Source organism: Callospermophilus lateralis, chromosome 9, assembly GCF_048772815.1.
Source record: "Callospermophilus lateralis isolate mCalLat2 chromosome 9, mCalLat2.hap1, whole genome shotgun sequence".
NCBI lineage: Eukaryota > Metazoa > Chordata > Mammalia > Rodentia > Sciuridae > Callospermophilus > Callospermophilus lateralis.
Window position 1 is genome coordinate 33848591 of NC_135313.1, and position 26539 is coordinate 33875129.

Here is a 26539-nt window from a genome sequence, read left to right on the forward strand (position 1 = left end):
CTGTAATGTTCTTTATTGTTCTGTACTCTGGAAATAAGGCAGTGTTGGTTTGAAGTGGGCTGCATGCTGGAATACTAGCTTGAGTTCTTGCTTTTAAACATTTATAGTTTCACATACCAGGTGACTGGATGAATGTAATGTACAGTGGAAAAAATGATCTCGAGATTTCTTTATTGTCTATTTAGTTTATAGCATATTTTTACTTCTGTTCTATAGTTGCTTTTAGATACTAGAAGATGTTAAGCCTGATTAGGACTTTGTTTACAAAATTTCTTTGTAATCACTACTACACTCTTTTCAAATAAAGTCAGTAAAATATACTTTTAGGACTTTAGAGTCAGAAAGTAACTAACTATAGGAAATTGAAGCCCAGAGAGTTTAAGTAATTTGTCCAAATATGTAAGCAGTGTGGTTCATTAATTCAACAAAAATAAATAATTAAATACCTGTCATATATTCAGATAACCATAGTATGCTTGTTAGCTTTGCATGCATTTCCAATACAGACATGGACTCTCTTCCCCTTGAATATATAGTCTGATGGGGGAAGATAGACAGTCAATAAGTAATAAGGACAATAAACAAGATTTGGAACTCTATGAAAGAAATAAACCTTGTGTTGTGATAGAAAATACTGAGAAATGATGAAAGGCTGCTATTTAGATACAGTGGTTGGAAAAGGGCTGCAGAGACTTAATATATAAAAAATTTAAAAAGAATAGCTCCATGGTACAAGCACCCTTGGTTTCAGTCTCCAGTACTGGGGGGAAAATAGGAGCAGTATAGCATTCCAGGCAGGCCTTCAAGTATAGCATTCCATTCAAGGCCTTCACAGATGCCTTGGGGTGAAGGTGTTTTTGACACAGAGAAACTGAGAGTGTGTCTAAAACAGAAAACTGAGGAGAGTAATATGAACAATGAGATTGGGGTCATATTACATATTGCATTTTTCAACCATAGGTTTTAAAGTTGGCGTTCATTATTTATTTTTTTGGCAGTGCTGGGAGTGATCTAGGGCCTGGTACTTGGTAGGCAAGTTGTTTACCACTGAGCTACAGCCACAGTCAATAGGTATTAAATTCAAATCTGAGTTTTATCACTTAAGCTATGTTTCCTTGTGTATTTTATCATTTAAGCTGTGTTTCCTTGTGTAGGTCACTCAGCCTCTTTATTATCTGTTAGACGGAATAACAGAAGCTATTTCATAGCACATACTTTCATGAAGATTAATTATATAATACAGCAAACACCTTGTGATTAAAAACTATTCTAAGTGTGTAATAACTATGTGATGTAGGCACCGTTATTATCTCTAGTTTTGAAAGGCGAGAAATGAGTCAGAGAGGGTTTGAATATAGCTAGTAAAAAGGGGTAAGAGGGTTTTAAACATAGCTAGTAAATACCTTTAACCGTAGGCAGTTTGGTATCAAGAGTCTGAGCTTGAAGTATTGTCTGGAGATCCTTTAAATGGACTTGAAAATACAAAAGTATTTTTCATATTAATAATAAAATAGTATTTAGCCATGATGGTGACACATACCTGTAATTCCAGAGACTGGAGAGTCTGAAGCAGGAGGATTGCAAGTTTGATAGCAGTCTTGGCAACTTAGCAAAACCCTGTCTCAAAATAAAAATAAAAAGTACTGGGATCTAGCTCAGTGGTAAAAGTGCCTTTGGGTTCAATCCCAAGTATTGTCCCCTCCCACCACCACCACTCCAAAAATGGAAAAGAAAAACAAACCAACAAACAGTATTTGCCTCTTCCACTATCATTCTCTAGTATAGGGAAGTTTTTTAGAACTTGATTAAATGCAGAAGCATTTATGAGCTTTGGCTGGGGGTGGGGGAGGATGTAAAAAAATTGCTACTCTTACCAGATTTGTTTTTGTTTTGGAAGATATAATTTTTATTTAAAATGTTATTTATGTTAACATGTAATAGGCTTACTTTTTAAATTAACAAACTAACTTGTTTTTCTCATAAATCCTTCCAGATTCATTTAAAGAGTAAACTATGAATGTAATCCTTTTTTTGAAAGGATTTATGAGAAACACAAGTTTGATCAAGTTTTTTTTTTTTTTTTTGTTTATGAGAAGGAGTTTTAGCAGTCAGGCAACTAAATTTTGAAATAATAGTAGTCATTCATACTAGGCATTTCTAGAATTTAACTTTTATTCACTTATCATTTCCTTTGATATTATTCTCACCACACTGTGTTGAAAATTTAATCCACTCTGAGTGCTTGAGTATTGCTTGAAATAAATGCAATATATTACTGTATAACTGTTTCAAATTGAACAATTTTCTCAAATAGAAGATTGTCTGACATTAATTCAAAGTCAGAAAAACTGACGAATCTCTCAGTCTCTAATTTCAAAGACAGGCAAGGTTGGTGTTGCTGATTCATGCATCTTGAAGAATATCTACCTGTCAAAAGTTTCTGAGTGACTTTTGAAGAAGCTGTTTAATTTTTCAAATAAAATTGTTAACCAAGTAGAAAATGCATGCAAAAAATCTTAGGGATTGTTACAACCAAAAACAAAGCTGTCAATGCTAAAAGTGCTAAATAATGTTCATGAGTTCAGGTAATTAAATCAGCAGATGTTTGAGTGCCCATAATGTCCCCAGCATTTGAGAAACAGCGCCTGTCTTGGAAGTACAGATTCCAGTGGCAAACACAGTAATAAGTAAACGAATAAGATAATTAGATTTGCTAAATGATATGAAGGATGTGGGCAGAATGATAGGAGTTGTAGGGAGAAGGAAGAAGGGGTAACTTGTTTAACTAGACATTGAAGCCTTCTCTCTGAAGATGACATTTGAACTGTGTCTTATACAGCAATATACAGGGAGCTGGGAGAGCATGGTAAGTGGCAAGTATAAAGACCAAAGAATGAGGCAGATAGTAATTATAAGATATATTTTTAGAAAAGAGAATCGGACTTGCATTATTATCCACTAAAATATAAAGCCATAGTAGTTAAGATTATAGTCCTGGTGGAAAATTTAGTGCAAAAAGTAGCTCAGAAATAGTTACAAGAATATATAAGACCTTAGTATGTGATAAAAGTAGTTTTTCAAGTCACTAATGCAAAATATGTTAGAGAAAAGAATTTTAATTTTATATCATGTTCTAAAATAATTTCCAGATTCATTTAAAGAGTAAACTATGAATGTAATTAATTTTAGAAGACTTAGACCTTAACCAAGTATTTTTTTTAAAAAAAAACATACTAAAATATATTGATAACTTTTTGCTATGTCCCTTTCAATATATTCTCTGTGTTAACGTTTTAGCCATAGGTACTCGCTAGAGTATACTGATTCTGATTTTATTGTATTAGTTTTATTATTTATTGTATTAGTGTCCAGTTGATTTCACTCTTATACAAGTACTTTGCTAATACTAAAACATTTTTCTAATCAGTAGATATTCAGGTTTAGGATTTTTAGCTTGCAATGAAGTGGCAGGAGGATTCAGTGCTAATGTTATAATGAACCTGGATTTTTTTTTTTTTTGTACTATTGTGTAATTTGTAGCTAGCTGTAAAACCAGTCCTTTCTCTACATCATAGCCAGGTGAACTTTGTTATCCACATATTTAATATCCTAAGTCATTTTTCAAACTTCTTAATGTGCACTAAGAAGGCCCTGCTTATCCCTTCACATGATTTCCTCTTTACCCTAAATCCTTGGGTCTTGTGCTCTATTGCTCTAAGACTCTTGGGTCTTTTTTCAGATCTTACAACTTCCTGTGTTTTTTCTTGCCACAAGACTTTTATATGGTTTGTTTACTCTTCCTAGAATGTTCTTTTTCTAACTCCTCCCCAATTTTATAGATCTTTGATATTGTAGATTAAACATTAGCTCAGAGAAGTTCCCCCATCCCCTGCCCCAGTATTGGAGATTGAACCCAGGGCCTAGCACTTGCTAGGCAGCTACTGCACCATTGAGTTACATCCCCATCTCTTTTTATTTTATTTTGAGACAGGTTTTTGTGAAGATGCCCAGGCTGGCCTCAAACTTGCAATTCTCCTTCAGCCTCCCAAACCACCACCATGCCAGGCTTCTCTCTTTCTCTTTTTAATCTTGTAACTTATTTGAAGAAATCTATCAGTTTATCCTAAGATAGTAACATAAGTTACTGTTTTTTGTACTCTGCTTACGTAGTACTTGGTCTAATAACATATTTGTAGATATCTTAAAATCCTTTTGAAATTCAGAGGAAAAAAATTTAAAAATTTTTTAAGAACTCTAATTTGGAATTTAACATACTTAGGAAATATATCTTTTGTTATTTTATTATTGATTGATTTTGATGGTCCTTGAACCCATGGCCTCATGGCTTGCTAGATAAGTACTCCACCAGTGAGCCACATCCCCAGCCCCATTGTCTTGTTAATAAAAAGACTTCCATTTTTGTTGTTTCACAGTTAGTGCCTCATTCTCCCTAAATTCTTTATTTTCTTCTTACCTTTTGAGTCTAAAAGTAGGAAAATTTGTTTTTATTGTCTTATTCCCTTTAAAAATGATACATCTTATTGTTTTATTCAAAATTGCATGGTTTGAATATCCTCAGATAAACACTTAATGGATTAGTGTATATTTGTTTCCAGGCCTTTTTCATGTTTTATAGAACTTTTAACTGAAATTATACTTTATATACACAATTTGCTTTTCCTATTTGTACATTTTTCCATCTTAGGAAATTTATGAATCTATCCTCTTCAAAGGTCATATTTTGTATAGTGCATATGTTTATTATCAGTTTGCTGAATTTATGCCTCTCACCATCTACCTTATCTAGGTTTAATGTTTATAATCTGTCACATGGTTGTTCTGTGATGTATAAATCATTCTGGTTGCATAGACTCTGCATTTTTCATCGACAGTGTCCAGTTGATTTCACTTAGTATACTATTTTATTTTTATTTTTTTGTGTTACTTGGGATTAAACCCCTGGGCACTGTACCTCTGAGCTACATTCTGAGCTATTCTGAGTTATTCATTCATTCACTGATTTTTTTTCACCTTTTTTAAATTGGTGCATTATAGTTATACATATTGATGGCATTTTTTGTTACATATTTGTACATGCATACAATATAACTATAATTTGACCAATGTCACACTCTAGCACTTCTCCCTTCTTTCTCTGCCTCCCACTCCTTGGTCCTTTTCCTCTGCTGATCTCCTTTTGATTTTTAGGACATCTACCCCACATTGGTTTTCCTTCTGTCTGACTTGCGAATATGAGAGAAAACATAACATGCCTCTTAACCTTCTGAGTTTGACTTATTTCACTTAACATGTTGGTCTCTAGTTCCATCCATTTCCTGCAAATGACCTAATTTCATTTTTCATTATGGATGAATTAAACTCCATTGTGTATATATATCACATTTTCTTTATCCGTTCATCCATTAATGGATACCTGGGCTGGTTCCATAATTTTGACTATTGTGAACTATGATGCCATAAACATGGATATGCATATATCACTATAGTATAATGACTTTTATAATTCCTCAATGTAAATACCAAGAAATGGTATAGCAGGGTCATATGCCTAGTCTTTTAAGGAGGCTCCATTACTGATTTCCGTAGTGTATTGGACTAATCTACAGTCCCATCCAACAGTGTAAAAATATTCCTTTTTCTCCATATCGTCTCCAGCATTTATTCTGCTTCGTATTCATGATGACTGCCATCTGACTTGCATGAAATGAAATCTCAGTGTTGATTTGCATTTCCCGAATTGCTAATGATGTTGAACATAGTTTTCTTGTATTTGTTGGCCACTTGTATTTCTTCTTTTGAGAAGTGTCTCTTTAATTCATTTGCCCATTTATTAATTGGAGGTGGTGTTTTTTTTTTTTTTTTGGTGTTAAATTTTGAGTTCTTTATATATTCTAGATATCAGTCCTCTGTCAGAAAAGTAGTTAGCAAACATTTTCTGCTAATCTGTGGGTTTTCTCTTCACATTCCTGTTTGTTTCCTTTGCTGTACAAAAGCTTTTAAATTTGATGCTGCCCCATTTATTAACTCTTGGCGATATTTCCTGAGCTTTAGTGTTCCTATTGAGAAAGTTATTGGCTGTGCCTAAAAGCTGGAGCATTGACCCTGTGTTTTCTTCTAGCAGTTGCATAGTTTCTGGTCTAATTCCAAGGTCTTTGTTCCATTTGGGGTTTATTTTTGTGCAGGGTGAGAGATAAGCATCTACTTTCATTCTTCTATGTATGGATAACCAGTTGTTCCAGCACTGTTAAAAGGGCTGTCTTTTCTCTGAGTGGATGTAATTGGCACCTTTGTCAAGGATCAGATGACAGTATCTGTGTGGGTTTGTCTGTTTTGTACCATCGGTGTATGTGTCTGTTTTTATGCCAGTATCATGCACTTTTTATTAGTATAGCTCTGTAATATAATTTAAAGTCAGGTATTGTGGTAGGGTAGCTTCAGCATTATTTTTTTGGCTTGGAATTGCTTTGACTATTCTGGGTCTTTTCTTATTCCAGATGAATTTTAGGACTGCTTTTCCTAGTCCTGTGAAAGATGTCATTGGTACTTTGAAGGGGATTGCATTGAATGTGTATATTGCTTTTGATAATATGGCCATCTTAACAAAATTTTCTGCCTATCCCTGATCATGGGATGTCTTTCCATCTTGTATCATCTTTAATTTCTTTCTTCGGTGTTCTATAGTTTTCATTGTTGTACAGGTCTTTGACTTCCTTGGTATTTTATTTTACCTTTTTGAGGCTATTGTGAATGGGATTGTTTTCCTGATTCCTTTCTCAACAGATTCATTATTGGTATATAGGAAAACGATTGATTTTTGTAACCTGTGACTGCTGAATTTGTTATTTAGATCTAGCAGTTTTTTGGTGGAGCTTTTTTGATCTGATCATCTATAAATAGTGATGATTTGATTTCTTCCTTTTCTATTTTTATCTCTTTTGTGAAAGAGAAAACAATAGAATTTGACTGTTAGCAGAAGAAAAGAGAGAAAGAGAAACAGGAGAAGTAGACAAATGAAAAACACTTCAAAACAAAACAAAAATATGCTAATAAAAACCCCTAACCCTCAACAGACAAGGCAAGGAAAAATAACTACATTTAAAAAAATACTAAAAATGAGAAAAAAAGAAATAAATATGTATATGTATATATGTTCATGTACCAGTAATTACAGCAAAAAACAAAACAAACAAAAATCACACACAAAAATGAAAGAAAGATTCTTAAGTGAAAAATCAAGGAATTATTTCTACTGAGGTGGTCAAAATGGTCAGTGAGAATAGATGGATACTCTATGTGTAACTTTTTTCTGTTTGTTCTTGGGTTATGGACAAGAGTAAGGGCTGTGGGTTGTTAACCCCTTCCTCTTTTTGTGTTGTTCAGCAAGCCACCAGTTGGAGTGACCTAAGACTGAATTTGGTTCAAATAATGTCAGCTTCTCTTCTCCCCAGTATCAGGTAGGATGGGATGTTAAGTACTGTCAGTTGGAGTTTTGTCTGCACTGACCAGATTGATGTACTCCCAGGGTCAGTCCACTGCTGAGTTTTATGAGTGAAGTTCCAGCAGGTGCCGCTTACGGCTTACGTCTGATGAGGCTTCAGGGTCTTTGCTTGGTGGTTTCTGCTCTGGAGAGATTAGATCAGTACACCCCTTGGGCCTGGCAGTAGCTCATCTCTCCTGTATATCTGGGTCTTGGGGGCCTCCCAGGGATTCTATTCAAGTGATAAGGATTCTATTCAACTGCTGGGTCAGCACAACATTTCCAGGCTTCCTAGGCTTAGTCACTGAGTGTCCATTCAGATTCCCAACCACTTTAGCTGGTCACAGGAGCCACCAGACTCAAGGTGGAAGCACTTTTCTGACTTGAATCCCCTTGGGTAAAATATTTTCTCCATCTATTTTACTCCTATTCTGCTAGATACACGGGAAGCCATATGGTATGCACTTGCTGAGACAATCTAGCTGTGTTTGTTCAGATCTCCCAGCTCCCACAGCCGGAGCTGCAGCATGGCCACCTCAATATGGTTCCTGTTCCAGCTCTTAATGGCCTGTTGGAAAACATGGGGCACTTTTCAACAACCAGTGTACAGTGCAACTTCTGGATCAGCTAAGGGCAGCCTGCTTTTCTGATCTCAGGTTTTTCTGTACTAAATCTGTCCATTGTGTTTCTCTCTGTTTCCCTTCTCTCAGTGCTGAACCAGTGCCACTACTGCTGCTACCGCACCTGGCTTGACTCTAATGTAATCTTTCTTCTTTATTTAATGTGTGCAAATTTCTGAGTCTAAGACACTCTGCCTGTCCTATTGAGTTGTAGTGAACTCTCTCTTTCATCCACCTCACAGAGAAGTAGGTACTCTTACTGATTGAATCCTGAGCTGCGGAACAACTGGGAATGCAGTCCTCTAGCCCATCATCTTGAATCCTAAATCACTAATTTGTTTATTTATAGATAGTATTTCATTAAATTGCCCAGGCTGACCTCAAACTCGTGGTTCTCCTGTCTCATTCTCCCAAGTAGCTGGGATTATAGGCATCCGTCACTGTGCCTAGTAATGAGGATACTTTCTTTGCCACTTTAAAGTATAGTTGTCGGCATTAGAATAGTAGCTTTCAAAAATATCATTAAACATAGAATTCATTTCTGAAAATTTTTGTTTTAATTGCACTCCAAACGAAAAACAAGTCTCCTTATCTAAAATATATATTAGATGAGTCTCTTTAGTGAAAGGTACACATACATCATTTACCTTTGGTAGTTTCTATAAGTAATGCTATCCTTAGGTTCAGTACTTTTCTTTTTAATTATTATTTTTAGCATTAAAGAAGAATAGAAGGTAAAAGAAGATGCTGGGATCTGAACGTGGTGTTGTGGAAGAATGGTTGTCAGAATTCAAGGTAAATTGGTGGGGATAAGAATGTATTATATGATTCTGTGTGTCAATGGTTTAGATAGTGAATATGTGTTCAGTGGAAAAACATACAAGTATACAATGATATAGAAATGGAAAAATATGAAATAGCATTTTTCTAATTACAGTTCTTTTAAAATGCACGGATGAGAATAAGGTCCAGAAGGGAATAGGTAAAAATGAAAATAATTGTTGGAATCGATGAAGTGATAATTAGATTTTAAAATATATTCAATAAATGTTGGGTGTGATGGCACACACCCATAATCCAGATACTTGGGAGGCTGAAGCAGGAGGATCACTTGAGCCCAGGAGTTCAGAACCATTCTGGGCAACATAGGGAAACCCCATCCCAATAGAAACAAATGAAACAGTACAATAAAATTTGCTAAGAAAAAAAGAAGCTTTTACACGTCAATAAAACATAAAAACAGGATGTGTACCTTATGTTGTTATTTCTTGTAATTAAAAGATGTAGTTGTGATAGAAAACTATGTAACGTAGGACTATTATGGAAATTGTTTTGTAAAAAAACATGGAAGAATTGCAATACATTCTACATTTATTATTATTTTTAGGTTAGATTAAGATGGCCCATTTCAGCAAATATAGGTGTAATGAGAGATTTCTAATCATTTTTCATGGTTGAGTAGTCAGAATTGTATGATATAGTGTGGAAACTTAATTTGTTTTACTAACACTCATGGTTATTTCTTATATTAATTATTTTTACTTTTCTGCTTGACTCTCATAGATCTTTTCAGGAGGCATTCATGAAATAATGTTCCTAAGTTCCCAAATATAAGTTCATTTTTGTTTTCCTTTTTTTTAGGCATTACCTGACACTCAAATCACCAACTATGCAGCAACTTTACACCGGAAAAAAGCACTTGTACCAGCCCTCTATAAAGTTATTCAAGATTCAAATAATGAGGTAGGAAAATTGATAAGAAAACCAATTTCTGCATAGCAAAATGAAATATATGTACTAAAACACATAAACGTAAGTTTTGTAGTTTCTGTCCTTACTATGGATCTGGAAATTTTTCTTTCTGCTATGTTTCATTCTGATAGTTGCTTTGGCTTTTCCCATTTCCTCCCTTTACATATTTTAAAATATTTTGGCCCAATTTTTTCCTGTTGAGGACAGTATGTTTTGATTCTTGATTTGAGTGACCATCATTTCAATAGATTATTTAATTTGAAACTTGTCTATTTCCCATTCTGGAATGTTTTCCTGCTTTGGAAGCCAAATTTTAAATGTGTACTGATTCAGTTTTCTGTATTTTGATGTTGTTTACTGTTATTTTATTAATAATATAGAACTATGTATAATCACTCTAATCAGTGAAATCAAACTTAAGTAGCACAAAATGATGCCGCTAGTAATTTTAACCTGAAAATGATTAGAGGATGTTAGTCTAAATAGTCAAAATTAATAAACTTAGAATAACAGTTTCCTGTCATTCAATCTTATAATAGAAGGACAAAAATGCTGCTATTGAATCTATATATTAGCTTATGCCAAATACACACATTATCTTTCCATTAACACAATAGTATGACATGTAGTTTTATCACCACTGGATTCATGTATGCTTTAAAATGAAAATGAAAGGAACACACAGGAAAGTAGCTTCTTATCTTCCTAGATACAGCCTCCAAGAATGCCTCTGCTGTGTACTGGAGTGAGTTTGAAGAAGTTCAGGTAATCATCTCCTAACCAGCAGCTTAACTTAAAATGCATCTTCATTTTTGTCCTATCACTAAAAGCCTGCTTATTGACTTCTTTCTTTCCTGTCTCCTAAATTTGGATTGGCTTTTGTTAGACTTGCATCTGTTGATATTTGTAGTAGCAATCACAGGATTCATTTGCTTCTTTTTTCTCTTGCAGTGTATTTCTGAATGTTTTATAACTTTAGGTATTGATTATGTACATAATGTATATTCTTGGCCAAGTGTGTTCAGAATTCTGTTTGATTAATGAATGCGTGTTCCCTATCCCTTGTTTTATGCTGTCTTAACATATAAGCTTTGCTTATTAAAAATTTATTTGTTTTATAGTTTCTCTTTAGATTGTAAGCTCTTCATGGGCAGTGGTCATAGATTCTGTATTTGTTATTTCTTAGAATCTAGTATTTTGTCATGTATAAAAGAACATGTAATAAACATCAATTGGGTTGGGAGTTTAGCTTAGTGGTAGAGTGTTTGTATAGTATGTGGGAGGCCCTGGGTTTGATCAGCCCAACATCACTAAATAAATAAATATTGTTTGCAGAAACAGTGAAAATCAAAGAGATTCTAGAATGCTGTGATTTTCATTAGGACTTACAGTGTATAAAAAATATCTTTTTTCTTTTTTTCATATTTTGAGAGCTATGGTATTTTTATTTTTTTTAAACTTTCCTCCTCTAAGTTGATATGACATTTGAAAAGTCATTCTATTACTTTATTTTGTCACACTTATTAATAATATTAACATTTAGGATCTTGTAGTTGTGTCGAGAAATGGAGACAATGTAACCTGAGAGTTCAGGACCCAGTATTCATTATATTATATTATATAATCATCAAGCCACTAAAGCAAGTCTGGGTTTCAAGTCTTCTGTCAAGTCAGGTTCTGTGTGTCCAAGCTTCAGAAAAACAAAACAGAATGATAAGTTGTATAGGGTCTTAAAAACAGTTCTGGACTTTACTCATAGAAAGACTTTTTGTTATATTTTAAAACATGTATTATATTTGGCTTTTGCCATAAACACACACTGAGACCTGATTTGATTATATTCTGAAACATAAACAAATGGATTATTTAGTTAACAAGTTGTTAGAGATACTGGGGTGCCAGGAAAAATCAGATGTGTACTTGGAAGTGGCTGGGCAAGACAAAATTTACTTTTGCAGAAGGGTGTGCTACTGATCAAGGACTGGAAAGCAAGCACACATGGGAGGCAGAGCAGTCCACCTGTTTTTATTCCTAAAGCAACACTGTCCCTTGCTCTGACAGGAGCTCAGGGTCATAATCTACCTGGTTAGCTAATTTTAAAATTGGGGCAGGCAAAGGGAAGGTCTGTTGTTATGATTGGAAACAGATAGGGGAGCTCAAAATGGCTACATTTTAAGCACATAGTTTTGTAACTTAAATGGTTCTGCCCAACCACACATTGTGAAATTTAAGTGTTAGCTTATAATAAAAATTTCTGGTACATATCGGGAAACTAAGACCATGAGTTTAACTTGGACAGAAAAGAGAACATTAATCTTATAAAGTCATTTCAGAAAATGGTCATATTTAATATGAATTGGAAATTATGGCAATCTTCCAGTTTTGCTTTAAAGGCCATGAGAGTTCTTTGGAAAGTATATTTCCTAGAAGTTTCTTTTTTTTTGGTACAGGAGATTTTGGTACCAGAGATTGAACTCAAGGGCACTCGACCACTGAGCCACATCCCAGGCCTATTTTGTATTTTATTTAGAGACAGAGTCTCACTGAGTTGCTTAGCACCTCGCTTTTGCTGAGGTTGGCTTTGAACTTGCAATCCTCCTGCCTCAGGCTCCCGAGCCGCTGGAATTACAGGTGTGTGCCATCACACCTGGCTAGAAATTTAACATCATGGCCAAACTATGCTAAAACTTTAGTTTTAGTCTACAGATGGTAAGACCAACGGTCTTGTTTTATCTTTTTCTTTTCCTCTACCAGATCCCTTAGTCACATCTAGCAGTTCCACTTAGAGTCCTTCAATCCATTACATAACCCTATCTTTTTTTGAAGATTTAAATGCCTTTCCTCTTCCCTTCAGTGTAAATTTTCATGGCTGATTATTACAGTCATGTCCTTGCAAACATTCTTAGCTTCTTTGCCTCTTATTCCCTTAGTTCATATTCTTTGGGCAAAAATCTCAAAACCAGACAAAACCTAGCTATCTATTTTGGTCATGCCTGTACCTGAACAGCTGAGCATGCCTAAAGAAAATGCTTTTTATAAATTTTTTTTTTAATTTTAAATTCAGGACTACAAATTTCAAATAAGCACATAATAAGTAGCCTTGCAGTCTTAATTTATTTCCTTGGTACACTGTCCTACTCTTCATTTTATATTTTCTCTGACCTCATACTCTTAACTTCCTTCCTCTTCTTTCTCAGTGTGCTATGTAAGTTATTAACAGTTATTAACAAAGAATACAGTTGGGAACTCTCTTCTTTTTCTATTCATATCCACCACTAAACCAGAATCTCAGCTCGAATTCTTATCCTTTTTGCTGTTTTGTGGTTGAAGTGGTAAACAATCATATTTCACTTTTTAAAAACCCTTAGTCTTGCCTTCTATTTTATTACCTATTCCATTTTTCTGTCTCTCTTCACAGATGAATTTCACAAATTATTGCTCATTTATAGCCTCTGTCTACTTGTTTTCATTTCTTCACCTCACATTTTTTCTTTAACTCATTCAGGTTAGGCTTAGATCTCTATTATTCTACCCTAAATGCTCTCAGTGTGTTCATCAAGTAGCTTTTATTTTAGTACTTGTACCAAAACAATATTTGCCAAATTTGGGAAAGGTGGCAATTATTCTTAAGCTTTTTAGCCCAAGGAAAATGACTTTTAACATTTGTGATGTGGGCCAGAGTATCATATGTGAGGACAGTGTCATTTATTGAAATTTGAGAACATAGTAGCATGATACTTATACTTAGAATTAAAGGTTTGAATAGTATTGACAAGTTTTTATTTTGTAGGGTTAATCTGATTAACAGTTAATGGATTGTTAGTATCTCCCTTTCCTTTGAAAAATAATACAATAATAATTTTGAAAACTCTGTATTTCTTTGCTATGCTTAGTTAAAATATAGTGTCATGTATGCCAGTGTACTCTTGCTGCTCAGAAAGGAGGATTAAACTGTTTTCAAAAGAAATTCATTGTATTTGTATCATGGTCCATAAAATTTAAAGAAGACAATTTTGGAGGTTCTTTTACTAAAGAGGAGAGCAATTTGAATAAGTATATATTTTTAACACATTTATGAAAGCTGCCACAGTCTCTTAATTCCTCAGAAGAGCGAAACAGTACTGTCAGCATTTTAAAAAGATGCCAGTAATTGATTATTTTTAAAAATGTATTACTTGTTCATTTTTAGTACTGTATGAATTAAACAACTCTCACTCCTTTTCTAGTATAAGAAATGTGGTAGAGTGGAAAAACATCAACTTAATGTTAGAAGACTTGAGTTCAGCATTTTCCTCCACCACAGACTTCTGTGACATTTGACATATTGTTTGGCCTAGACTCGTTGAAATGTAGCTTAAGATTTTAAACTACACCCTGATAATGACTTCACAAAAAGGGCTTAGTGTTGACTAGACTAGGATATGTGTGTGTATGTGAATCTTTTATGCTTTAGAGTTGTTCCTCAAGAGCTAAGCTTAATGTAGTAAATATTAACTGTACAGTTGGTATAGATTTATTGACTTTTAATTTGTAAGAGTAGTGACTTTATTCTAGAGTGTTATATTATTACAGACGTATAACTATTCAAACAGATTTTTTAATTTGTTACTTTAGTCATTTATAAGTAAGCATTTGAAATTACTATATCTCATTTTTAAAGGGTTAGTATTAAATTTTAAATTAAAAATTACTTTGTTAGTTTCTTGTTATCCTATTATATGCATTTAAAAGTTATAGCGAATTACATTCAGTCTGCAGTTACTCTCCAGCGGACCTATTTTAAATTGACAATATGTGTAACTGCTTATTTTCTTGTTTTCAAGGTCATGAAGTCTCTAATAAGTTGTTTTATGTGATAACATATGAAGAATTAGCCAGTTTAACATTGAAAATGTTATTTGTGCATCTTTCAAAATCTTTCAAATAAATTAGTGAAATTTTAAATCTATTTTATGATTTATAGGTAATTAGCTAGAATTTTGTATGCCCCAAAAGTATTTACTACAATTTATTTAATCAGTCTCTCTTGAGATTTAAAGTATTTCCAGCAAGACCATTTGAAATTATTTTATTCCAATGGAAACTTTAAAATGGAGAATAATAAGAGTTGGTAAGAGGAGAAAAAGAAATTATTAAGTATAAATGTAGTACATTGGCTAAAGGATTAATGGTCTAATAAATTTAGTAGCACAGGATTTTAAAAGATTAGTTTGCCAGGTGAAATAGCACATATCTATAATCCCAGCTCCTCAGGAAGCTGAAATAGGAGTATCCCAAGTCCAGTCTAGCATGGGCAAATTAATGAAAAATAAACAGAAAGATGGTAAGAGATGTAGCTCAGTAGCAGGGTGTTTACCTAACATGCCTGAGGTAAATTATTTGATGTCAATCCCTAGTACCGCCAAAAAATAAAAACAAAGGAATAAAAATGTGTGGTGATATTATATGGGCACAAAGTACTTTTTATAGTTAGTGCATTGATCAGTTTAATATGTGGTCTCTTTACATAGAGATTACAGAGATATTGGTTGAATTAACTCAAAATACAAAGAAACTAATATAGAGGATTTATATTTAAAACATTATACTTATGTATGTGCCTGTTAAGAAATATAGTTAGAACCAAAAGAATGGGAATAATTACTGCACTTTTATTTCTTTTAGCTCCTGGAACCTGTTTGCCACCAGCTATTTGAACTCTATCGTAGCTCTGAAGTTCGACTGAAGAGGTTCACGCTACAGTTCTTACCAGAATTGATGTGGGTTTATTTACGGCTTACAGTTAGCCGAGACAGACAGAGTAATGGTTGTATTGAAGCACTTCTGTTAGGAATTTATAATTTGGTAAGTTGAAAATGGTAGTTTGTGATATATAAAATACTTTTAAAAAGTCCTCTGAAATCATATTTAAGGAATATTTTGAGAAAATTAAATTGAAATATCTACTGAATAATTTGAACTAATTATAGATAAGCATTTTATAAAGTAGCTGAAGCTATAATTGATGACATTGTTAATCTTAGGACTTATTTCTTCAAATTATTTTATTTGATCACTATTTATGAATGCTTTTTGTGTAAGGAATTGAGTTGACTTCAATGTTGTTCCTGCTTTTAGGGCAACTTATGCTATATTAGAGAAGATGTTTACACATGAATAATAATGAAAAGTTTGTATGAAAAAGAACTTCAAAGAGAAACGGAAATATTAGCTGAAGTTTTGGCCAACTTTACTAAGGAATTGAAATTTAAGCTGGGTCTTATGAAGAGGAATAGTTTTGACAGGTTGAGATTAGAAGTAGGTGAGATGATAATCAAATGAGCATAAGCAAAGAAGCAGGGAAGTCATGTCATGCCCTGGAAAAAGGAAAGTAATTGAAGCACAGAAGGAAAAATGCAAGCTAGGAAAAATGATTTTTATCAGTTTTAGACAGTCTTTAAAGTGAAGAGTTTAGATTATCTTTAGTATGCATTGGGAAAGCAGCTTTGAGCAGAAGAACTATGCAGTGTATTAGAAAGATGAATCTGGAAGTTACAGAGACCTTGGAATTATAAATTGAATTTAGTCATCACTCCTTATAATTTGAAGGCTACATGTTTAATTGAAAAGAGTAGGAGAAGTAGACATGGGATTCCTGTTCTCTTAGGAGAGGATATCAGTTAAGGGGAAAAGTCCAATATACTGTTAAAGCATACTATGATTTTGTGAATCTGAGTAAGAACACAATGGAAACTAGAGTGAGAAAAGAAACAACTAATACTTGATAGTATAATTTGAAGACTGACATGGGGAGGGTATGTTAGAAAGGAAAGGAAGTACTTAACAGGGTTACAAGGACTGTACAAAGTGAGGTGAAAACGTGGGAGAGAGTTGGGGAACATGGGAACATGATGACCCTTACATATGACCCTTCTGAAGATTTGGGCAGCAAGACTTTTCCTGTGCAATGCAAGGGAACAAAATAATACATTATATTTCTACCCTCATATGCCTTTTTTACAGAATTGGAAAATTACCTGAGTTCATCAATAAAGAATTGTGAATATTATGATTATATGTTGGAATCATTGATGGGGGAATGGTTGAGAAATCACTGGCTTAAAACTTAAATGCTTCTATTGAGCTTCATAATATAGAGGTTACATAGATATTTCCAAATCAAAGTGTGGTTTTTCACCCAGAGTTAGTTTGATCATTAAAACTTGATATAGAAATTTAAAAATGTTAATTATGATTTGATACTGCATTCTTCATGAAACTCTTCTTTTTTAGTACCTTAAAAATTAGTATTGCTTTTGCTTTTTTCATCATGCTTAATTTAAGACATTTTTGTAAAAATTTCTGTCCTTTGAAGTCTTGTGTTCTTTGTATTCAATAGACTCTGCAAACAATACTCCACATAATAACATTTGATTTTATAGTTGAGAGGTATAAAGTACTAGATAATTGAGCTTCACAATAAATATTCTATAGCAGTGCTTTTTCCTTTAAGTCTTATCATTTAAATCATTGGAAAATATTTTCCGTTACTGGAAGTCTGAAGGAAGGAGTAAGGGCTTTAGAATCATTCATATTCAATTCAAAATAATGAGGTACTATTTATTGGCTATTTTAAATTTTGAGCAAGTTACTTAATATTTTGACTACTGTTGCCTCACCTGCAAAACAAAAATAAAACATTGTTAGTAGAATTAAAAGTAATTGAAACCAAGTGGGCGGGGTGCCACACACACCTGTAATCCCAGCTGGTAGGGAGTCTGAGGCAGGAGGATCTTGAGTTCAAAGCCAACCTCAGTAATAAGCTAGGTACTAAGCAACTCAGTGAGACCCTGTCTCTAAATAGAACACAACATAGGGCTAGGGATGTGGCACCATGGTTGAGTGCCCCTGAGTTCAATCCCCAGGACCAAAAAAAAAGGCAATTTGAAGATATTTAATAAATGTTTATCATTTTTATTGTCATCATACTTGAGGGTAGACTTTTTTTTTTAATGAAAAACTAGGAGTAAAATTTTCTACTTTGCTAACTTACTTGATTATTTTTTCTTTTAAAGCAAGACATTTGTTTAATGTATCCTGTGTTTTCTCTAGTGTTGGCTACATATTTAGAATTGTTTGCTGATTTAGTAATTTAGTGTTTTAGATTATTTAACATTAAGCTATCATTTTTATTAATTTGTTTCATGTAATAAAATTTAGTAATTGGATAAATGAAAGATATTTTGTGAAGCAGATTGTTTGCAAGCTATTGGCAGTACTTATTGGTTTTAATTATATTTTGACACTTCAAAAATAGCATACTATATAAGAAAATGCCAGTTATAAGTCAGAAATTTAACCTCAGGTTTCTGACTTTTAATTCCCATAATAAATGTATTCTCTTTTCTCTGTGGTTCTCAGTTTTTTCTTATTCTTTTTTTTTCCCCATGTACTAATTTCTCTCTTTTCCTCCATTTCTTCCCCCTCTCCCTCTGCCCAAATAACCCCAGAGGGAGTTTTATATGGCCTTTAACAAGTTTCAGCATATCTTTCTCCATAAATACACACAAAGATAACTTCAAAATATTTGGCTAAATGGTATACTTAATAAGAAGAATTGAGGCCCCTTTATCTTAGCATAAGCTCTCTTTGCAATACAATGACCAAGGTGTGGTAATAACTAGTTTGATTACAAAGAAGCTATGTGGGGTCCCTGGAGACTTCTTGCCAAAATTCGAGAATGGTATTTGTTCATGTGTAATTCGTACTCTCTTGTAACATAGTAAACTCAGAAATGAGTCCATTGGGAAGTTCTTTCAGGTTTGTGTCTTAGTGATGATAGGTGTTTTTATTGTTATTCTGTTTATTGTTTTTCTTTTCCTTTTATGCTGTGCTGTTACTCATTCTCTTACTACCTGCCATCCAAGTCTACTAAGGACAGTATGGGTTTTAAGCCAGTGATGTATACTAATATGAGTTATAAAGAAACATAAAAGTAAGGCAATAGGCAAAAAGAAAGATGCTGCAGCTTATCGCTCCTGATTGTCATTCATAGGCAGATGTTTATTGATACCTAAGGAAGTTTAGAGGAACTAGAGGCTGGAGAAATGAAGGACACCTTTGTTGTTTTTATGAAGAGATGATGTTGTTTAAAAAAAATCACAAAAATTTTCTTGAAGCTCAGTAGAAATTATCTAAATGTAAATTTATTTTTAATCACGTGGACTGATCAGTTATGTTAACATGGTTTATTTTAGTTCAGTAGTTTATTGCTGAATGATTGCAAGAGTTTTGTTTTTTTTTTTTTAATTCAGGATTCATTCTTAAGAAAGATGACAGGTATTGTGTATATTAGTTTGTGGTTGTAACATGCTGTACACAATAAATACATGTAATTTTTATTTGTTAATTATGCCTCAGTAAAGCTGGAAAAAAATCCATTCTGCATTACAACAATGTTTTAATCTCCCTGTTCTATATGTAAATTTAACATAAAATTGATTTATGTGCCTGCTTCTTGTATTGATTTAGTGTAATACTATGCTCAATAGATCTCTGGGTTTTAAATACTCCCATAGTATACAAATTTGCTGATAATTAAGTTATAAAAAATATGATAGGGTAGTAATATGTTTAATATATCATTTTTTAAATTCTTTAGTTACCAATTCTATAAATTAAGGAAGTAATTATTTTTTCTGTACAGTATAAACCTGTGATTATTTCATTATCTTTGTGCTTTTTTTTTGTGTGTGTGTGTGTGACTATAGGAAATTGCTGATAAAGATGGAAATAATAAAGTTCTATCTTTCACTATCCCTTCCTTATCCAAGCCTTCAATATACCATGAAGTAAGTACCTGGGGAAGATGTGATTGTTATATTGAGATATAATATATATTATATCTCAATTATATTGAGATACAAAGCCATTTTTAAAAAACCAGAGATAGAATCCTAACATATGTTTTCTGACTTGTTTCTTTATTTTTTAGTATATCTATATTTTTAGCTGTTGATGGACCTTTGCTTTATTTATTTATTTATGTGCGGTGCTGAGAATCGAACTCAGTGCCTCACAAATGCAAGGCAAGCGCTCTACCACTGATCCACAACCTTAGCCTCTGACTGGTTTCTAAAAAGTAGATGTTTGTGCCAGATGTAGTGGTTATGCCTATAATTCCAGCAACTCAGGAGGTTGAGGAAGGAGAGTAAAAGGTTTAAGGTCAGTCTTGGCAACTTAGTGAGACCCTGTCTCAGAATAAAAAATAAAAGGGCTGGAGATGGAGCTCAGCACCCCTGATTTCAATCCCCAGTACCACCAAAATAAACAAACAAACAAATAAATAAAATCAGTCGTTCGTTAGCTTGGCAATGTGGTGCACACTAATAACCCAGCGACTTAGGAGGCTAAGACAGGAGAATGCAAATTATATGTTTGTATTATATTTCCAGCCTGCCCTTTTGTTATTGGTGACATGAAGACTGAACTTTGTGAAGAGAGGTGGAAAGTAGTTAATGAAAAAGTTTCCTTTAGTTCTTATTTCTTCTACCACCAGTATCATTTTAATTTTTAAAATAGATATTTGTGGATTTTTAAAGATAAATCTTACTTTTAAAAGTTTTCCATATCCCTTAGAAACTATCTGTTAAATTGTTTCATTTTTACTATTTTTTAGGAAACTGACTACTTAGAATGTTAACACCATTGTATTTCAGGGTAAAGGAGTCTAATTCACACAATCTAGCTAATCAATAACATTATACTTTTTTGCTTACCTTTATTTTGTTGAATATGAGAACACTGATAATTATATGGGTAGATGATGCTTGTCAGGCTGAACTCTTTCTTCCTGCTCTCTTTAAGTAAAAATCCAACAAAGAAGTGAATCAAACTTGTGATCTTCAGTGTTCAGTGCATAAAATTGTGAGGAAAGTATTTATAGAAACATTCTAAAAATTATATTCCATTTTCCTGTCAAAATAGTATCCTTCTTGTCTAATAGCTGTATACAGCAATTAACTTTCTTAATTAATTCCCCTGGACTTTGTTTTCTGTTGAAATAGAAAGTTTCCTGTTTAGCCAGGATTCATTTTTAGCATAGACTACTTCATAGATTTATACTAGCATAGATTTTATGTAAGTTCTTGGTATTGTGTTATGAAATAAAATGGAGAATAGTGAAACACTAATGAGTTTTTTTTAACTTGAGAAACCTGAAATCATTTATGTCAGTATTAAAAAAAGACTTGCCTGGTGTAGTGGCTCATGCCTATAATCCAGCGACTTGGGAGGCTGAGGCAGAAGTATTGCAAATTCAAAGCGAGATTCAGCAATTTAGTGAGGCTCAAAGCAATTTATTGAGACCCTGTCTCTAAATAAAACATAAAAAAAGAATCAGGGATGTGGTTCAGTGCTTAAGCTCTCTGGGTTCAATCCCCAATTACCCTTCTCCCCCTGCCAAAAAAAAAAAAAAAAAGAAAACTTTAGATTATAGTCCTCAATATTGTTTGTATTAAATGATTATATGCAATTGTGATCTTTTCTGGAGTACAAAAAAATTAAAATTGATTTTTTTAAATGACTGATTCCTAGTAATTCCATAACTTTGAAAAAATGAAGCAGTATGTTTTTAATTTTATCTATTTTACATACATAATTTCCTAAATAAGCTGTAGAATTTATATAATTGAGAAATGGAAAAGATTTCAATGGAGAAGAATAAATTATCTGATACTGCCTTTGTTAAGCAAAAATAAATATAATTACATGATACAGACTTTATTTTAGAGATACTATCTGATATTGTACCTTATTTTGATAGCCCTCAACAATTGGATCTATGGCTTTGACAGAAGGGGCTTTGTGTCAACATGATCTCATCAGAGTTGTTTATAGTGATCTTCATCCTCAGAGAGAAACATTCACTGCACAAAACAGGTAATGGACAAAATTGTAGATGGTAACAATTGTAAATTATCCTTCATAGTTAACCATGATTACTTTAGTTTAGGTTTGATAAAAGAACAGTTTAAAAGCAAAGTGGTGAAATACATGGTAGTACAGATTGAGCATCCTTAATCCGAAAGTCAAAAATCTGAAATGCTCCAAAATCTGAAACTTTTTGAGTGCCAGCATAACACTACAAATAGAAAATTTCATACATGACTTCATGTCATTGGGACATAATAAAAATGCAGGTACACTAAAATTATTGTATAAAATTACCTTCACATTATGTATATAAGGTATGTATAAACATAAATTAATTTCTTGTTTATACTTGGGTCTGAACCCAAGATATTTCATAAATATTCCCAAATTCAAAATTCTTCTGGGCCCAATCATTTTAGGTAATGGTTATTCATCTTGTAGTTAATACCCGTCTATCTAATGCTTGGTAATATGTTATGGTAATCTTATATAAAACTTGGAGAGTGTGGGTATGGAGTCAGCCAAACCAGTATTCATGTTCTAATACTGCAATGTGTAATGTGCCCTTGGGGCATTTTATCTAGTCTCTACACTTTGTTTTTTTGATTATAGAATGGAATTAGTACCTAATATCAGATAAACTGCAAAGTTTGAGGGCACAGTTCCAAGACTGTCCTCAATTCTGATAGCAACAAAAGTTTTCTGGAGGGGGTGGGGACCCCCAAACGACCCTTTTGTTTAATGATTTTCTAGAAGAACTTTCAGAACCCAATAAAAGCCATTGTACACAGCTGTGGTTTATTATAGGGAATGGATACAAATTAAAATCAGCCCAAGGAAGAGATGTGTGGGGTAGAATATGGGAGGACCCCCAAAACACAAAGCTTCTATTTTCCTTTCCCACAGAGTCAGAATACCTCCTAGCATCAATGTATGACCATAAACACAGAGGGTTGATGTCTCAGAAAACTCTCAAGCTTTGATTTCCAGAATTTTATTGAGGCCTCATTGTGTAAGCATGAGTAGTTAAATTGATTGCCCATATGGTTCATCTCAGCCTCCAACTTGACTGATACAGGATGACCTGAAACCATCACATTAAATCACACTGTGGTTCTTTCTGGCATAGCCAGCCCCCACCTAAAATGTCAAATGTGGACAGCACTACCCTGAGTTTTGCTGTCACCAGCCCCTACCCTAAACAAAGATATTTCTAATTAGTTACTTCCTAAAAGCAAGGACCAGTCTTCTCTTTGGGCAAGGCCAATTACTTACTATATAAGCCATGTCCTGGTCATTGACCAAGGCTCTTTTAAGCAAAAATAAATGTGTTTACCTGGATAAACACATTTAGTATAGCATTTGTATAACACACAGCATACTATCATCATGAATATGTCTAACTAACATTTGGAGAAGGTAATATAAGTTAGGGATTTAAAGAAATAACTAACTTGCCTTTTAAAGCCACTGTAAGCATTTTGTAGCAATTTGGTCTACTTTGTGATATACTTAGGCAGAAATGTTTTTCATAGAAATTAGCTGATGATTAATTAAACCTAGCAGTTTTCATTAGTATTCATACTGAGGAGATTTTACCTCATATTAGGAGTACTTTTACTCATTAAGATAAAAATTATGTGCTAGGGTTGTAGCTCAGAGATGGAGTGCTTGCCTCTCATGCCTGAGACCCTGGGTTAGATCCCCAGCACCACATCTACAACTAAAAAAATTTTTAAAAAAGATCAATATTATAACTTTACCAGTAATGTCAGTGTTGTACCATATCATAAGGAGGCAGTAGATATAACCTGTCAGAGGAGGGGATTTACATACCTCCATTAAAAAGAGGAGGTATGTAAATCCCCTCCTCTTTTTAACGTGGTTGGCTTTCTATATCTATGTATTCTATATCCATGTATTCAACCAACCATAGATGGAAAGTATTTGAAAAAAATTGCATTTGTACTGAACACATATGGACTTTTTTCCTGTCACTCTTCCCTAAATAATACATTATAACAATCATTTATATAATGTTTGCATTTATTAGGCATTATGGGTAATCTAGAGATGATTTAAGTGTGTGTAGGTAGGTACATATAAGTTATGTGCAAATACTGTATTGTTCTATATAAGGATTTAAGCATCTGTGGATTTTGATATTACAAGGGTTTTTGAACTGATTCCCCCTGAGGAATAACTCCTAGGGAAGAGAAAGCATTCTCCAGACACAGACACATTTCTGTAGTCGTTGACCTCTGATGAAGTGCTTGGCCAGAATTCTATTTCTTCTTACCGTCTTATAGATTTTATAGAATATAACTTTCATGATTGTTTTTATAAGCAAGGTGCTTTATATTTATAACTCTTGGAGAAGACTTTATCCCAACTTTAAATAACAGGGTTTTTTTGTTTGTTTGTTTCTATGTAGTAATGTTGATTTACTCAAATCCTTCCACAATATAAATGTTATATTAAGAACATTGGCTCATAAATAGTCTGAAGACTTCCTCATATAAAATCACCTAGTTTCCTGATTCCTTTTTATTTTATAATTTAAATTATTTAAAGAATAAAATTACATACTTGTGGTAAATTTAAAATAGAACTTGGAGTAAAATAAAAATAGATGAGAATGCAAAGAGTAACGTAAGTGTAACTTCTTCCTTCCAATCACCCATTTCTACTTCCAGTAATTAAACTGTTAGCAGTTTTTTATGTGTCCTTTTAAAATGATTATATGTACATAGCATATATTGAACCTTAAATACATGCAGGCCCATATACATGGGATTTAGTTGTATATATTATTTAACAATTTGCTTTTAACACCAAAGAATAGATCTTTAACTTCTTCCTCTAGCAGTGCATATAGATCTCTTCATTCTTTTTTCTTTCTTTCTTATTTTTGCACTGTCAAGGATTGAATACAGGGCCTTACATATGTTAGGCAGCCTCATTCTTCTTCAATGAGTACTTGTTATTTTGTTTTATATATATACTGAGGAGATTTTACCTCAGTTTTGCTTTTTTTTTTTTTTTTTTGAGCCCAGTATTCCTGGGCTCAAGAAATTCTCCAACCACATCCTCCTTAATAACAGGACTAAAGACACATGCCATCAGGTCCAGCTGTACCATCAGTTTTTTTGGCAGTCTCATATTGAATAAATTTAGATTGTTATCAGTTTTTTGCTGCTATAAAGAATACTGCAAGAAACATATTTCTCTGTACGTTTTGCATGAGAGCACAAAAATTATCTACAATAATTATCTGTATGATAAATTCCTGGCAGTGAATTGTTAATGCTTAGGAATGTATACTTATTCATTTGGTAGATATTACCGAATTACCCTCCACAAAACAACTGTACCAATTGAATGTTCCACCAGTGACTTCAGAGTACCTATTTCCTCTTTCTGACCAATTTGATAGCTAAAACTTGATGTCATTTTGTATTCATTCATTTTAGCCAGGGCTTGAATACATTTATGTATTAGTTCATTGTTTTTCTTGACCTATATCCTGTATCCTTTTTTCATATTGTACTGTGTATTTTTTTCCTTACTGACTTGCAATATTTTGAATGTTGAAATAATAACACTGTTTTACTTGTTGTGCATTTTCAGTTAATTATTGGCTTTAACTTTATTTTTAAATATAAATATAATTTACATACCACAAATTCTGAATGTCACTGCAAAATTGCTTGGTGTGGGCCTATTCCATCCATTCTGAACACTAAGTGGACCTTTTAGATTTGGAAACTCATGCCCTTCAGACTGGGAAGTTTTCTCAAATTGTTATTGTTAATTAGTTCAGACTTTCCACTTTATATAATCTTTCATCTGGAGCTCTTTTAATTTGGATATTGGATCTGCTAGATCCTTTCCTTTTTCATTTGCCACAGCTTTACTTTCTGAGACTGTTTCTCAACTGCATTCACCAATTATTCTTGACGTTTTGGTGGTACTGGGGATTGAGCCCAGGACTGAACTTTGGATACCCCAGCCCTTTTTTTATTTCTTATTTTGAGACAGGGTTTTGCTAAGTTGCCCAATCTGACCTTGAACTTGGAATTCTCGTGCCTCTGCCTCCTGAGACACTAGGATTAAAGGTGTGCAACTTTGCGCCTGGCTTTCTTGAGTTTTTAATTCTTGCAGTTTTTTTTTAATCTAAAAAGATTTTATAGTTCTCTGAATACTTTTTGAATTGATGTATTTTTGAAATTATATCTTCTTATTTTTGAGAATATTAATAGTATAGTAATTAGTTACGAAAAGTTATTTTGTCTTTATATGCTAGTTTCATCAAATTGCCTTTTTCCTTTTTTAAATTTTAGTCTCTTTCATATTAATAGAGTTCCTCATTTGTTTAGTAGTCTTTTTTCCCCCCTTATTTAAAAGAAGGGGAATAAAAATAAGAAGCTCTGACCACAGTAGTGGGCTAATTGTGAGCTTCCCTGTTGGGTGATCTCACTGTACCACTCACTTGGAAAATTTCATGAGTCCGAATCTTGGAAGTCTTTCCCTTAAGAGTCATCAAATTCATCTAGTTCCCTAAGTAGTGGGCTGGCTGCTAGCATTCTGATGGCTGAGTGGAGAAGGAGAGCTTGAGGTCTCAATATTCAGCAAGTCATATTTGACTTCAATCTTTGTTTAGTATTACCCCCTCACCCCTACACACACATCAAATCACAGTTGTGCCTGTTGGCTCCTAGGCAAGAATTCTCTTTTATCCTTTCAGAAAATAAAT

General features: G+C 33.3%; 1 protein-coding gene across 5 annotated transcripts in view; it reads left to right on the forward strand.

Moving 5' to 3' along the window:
* Positions 1-26539, forward strand: part of Hycc2 (hyccin PI4KA lipid kinase complex subunit 2) — a 78552-nt gene that overhangs the window by 26934 nt on the left and 25079 nt on the right. For 4 of the 5 annotated variants that reach the window (XM_076865646.2, XM_076865645.2, XM_076865644.2 and 1 more), the window contains 5 exons: positions 8834-8913; positions 9760-9861; positions 15535-15714; positions 19620-19700; positions 21674-21789. In XM_076865646.2, coding sequence (XP_076721761.1) covers positions 8863-8913; positions 9760-9861; positions 15535-15714; positions 19620-19700; positions 21674-21789 — 530 coding nt within the window. In that variant the 5' untranslated portion in view covers positions 8834-8862. Of the gene's footprint in view, positions 1-8833; positions 8914-9759; positions 9862-10579; positions 10636-15534; positions 15715-19619; positions 19701-21673; positions 21790-26539 lie in introns of all 5 variants that reach the window. The other variant, XM_076865649.2, reaches the window with a different exon arrangement.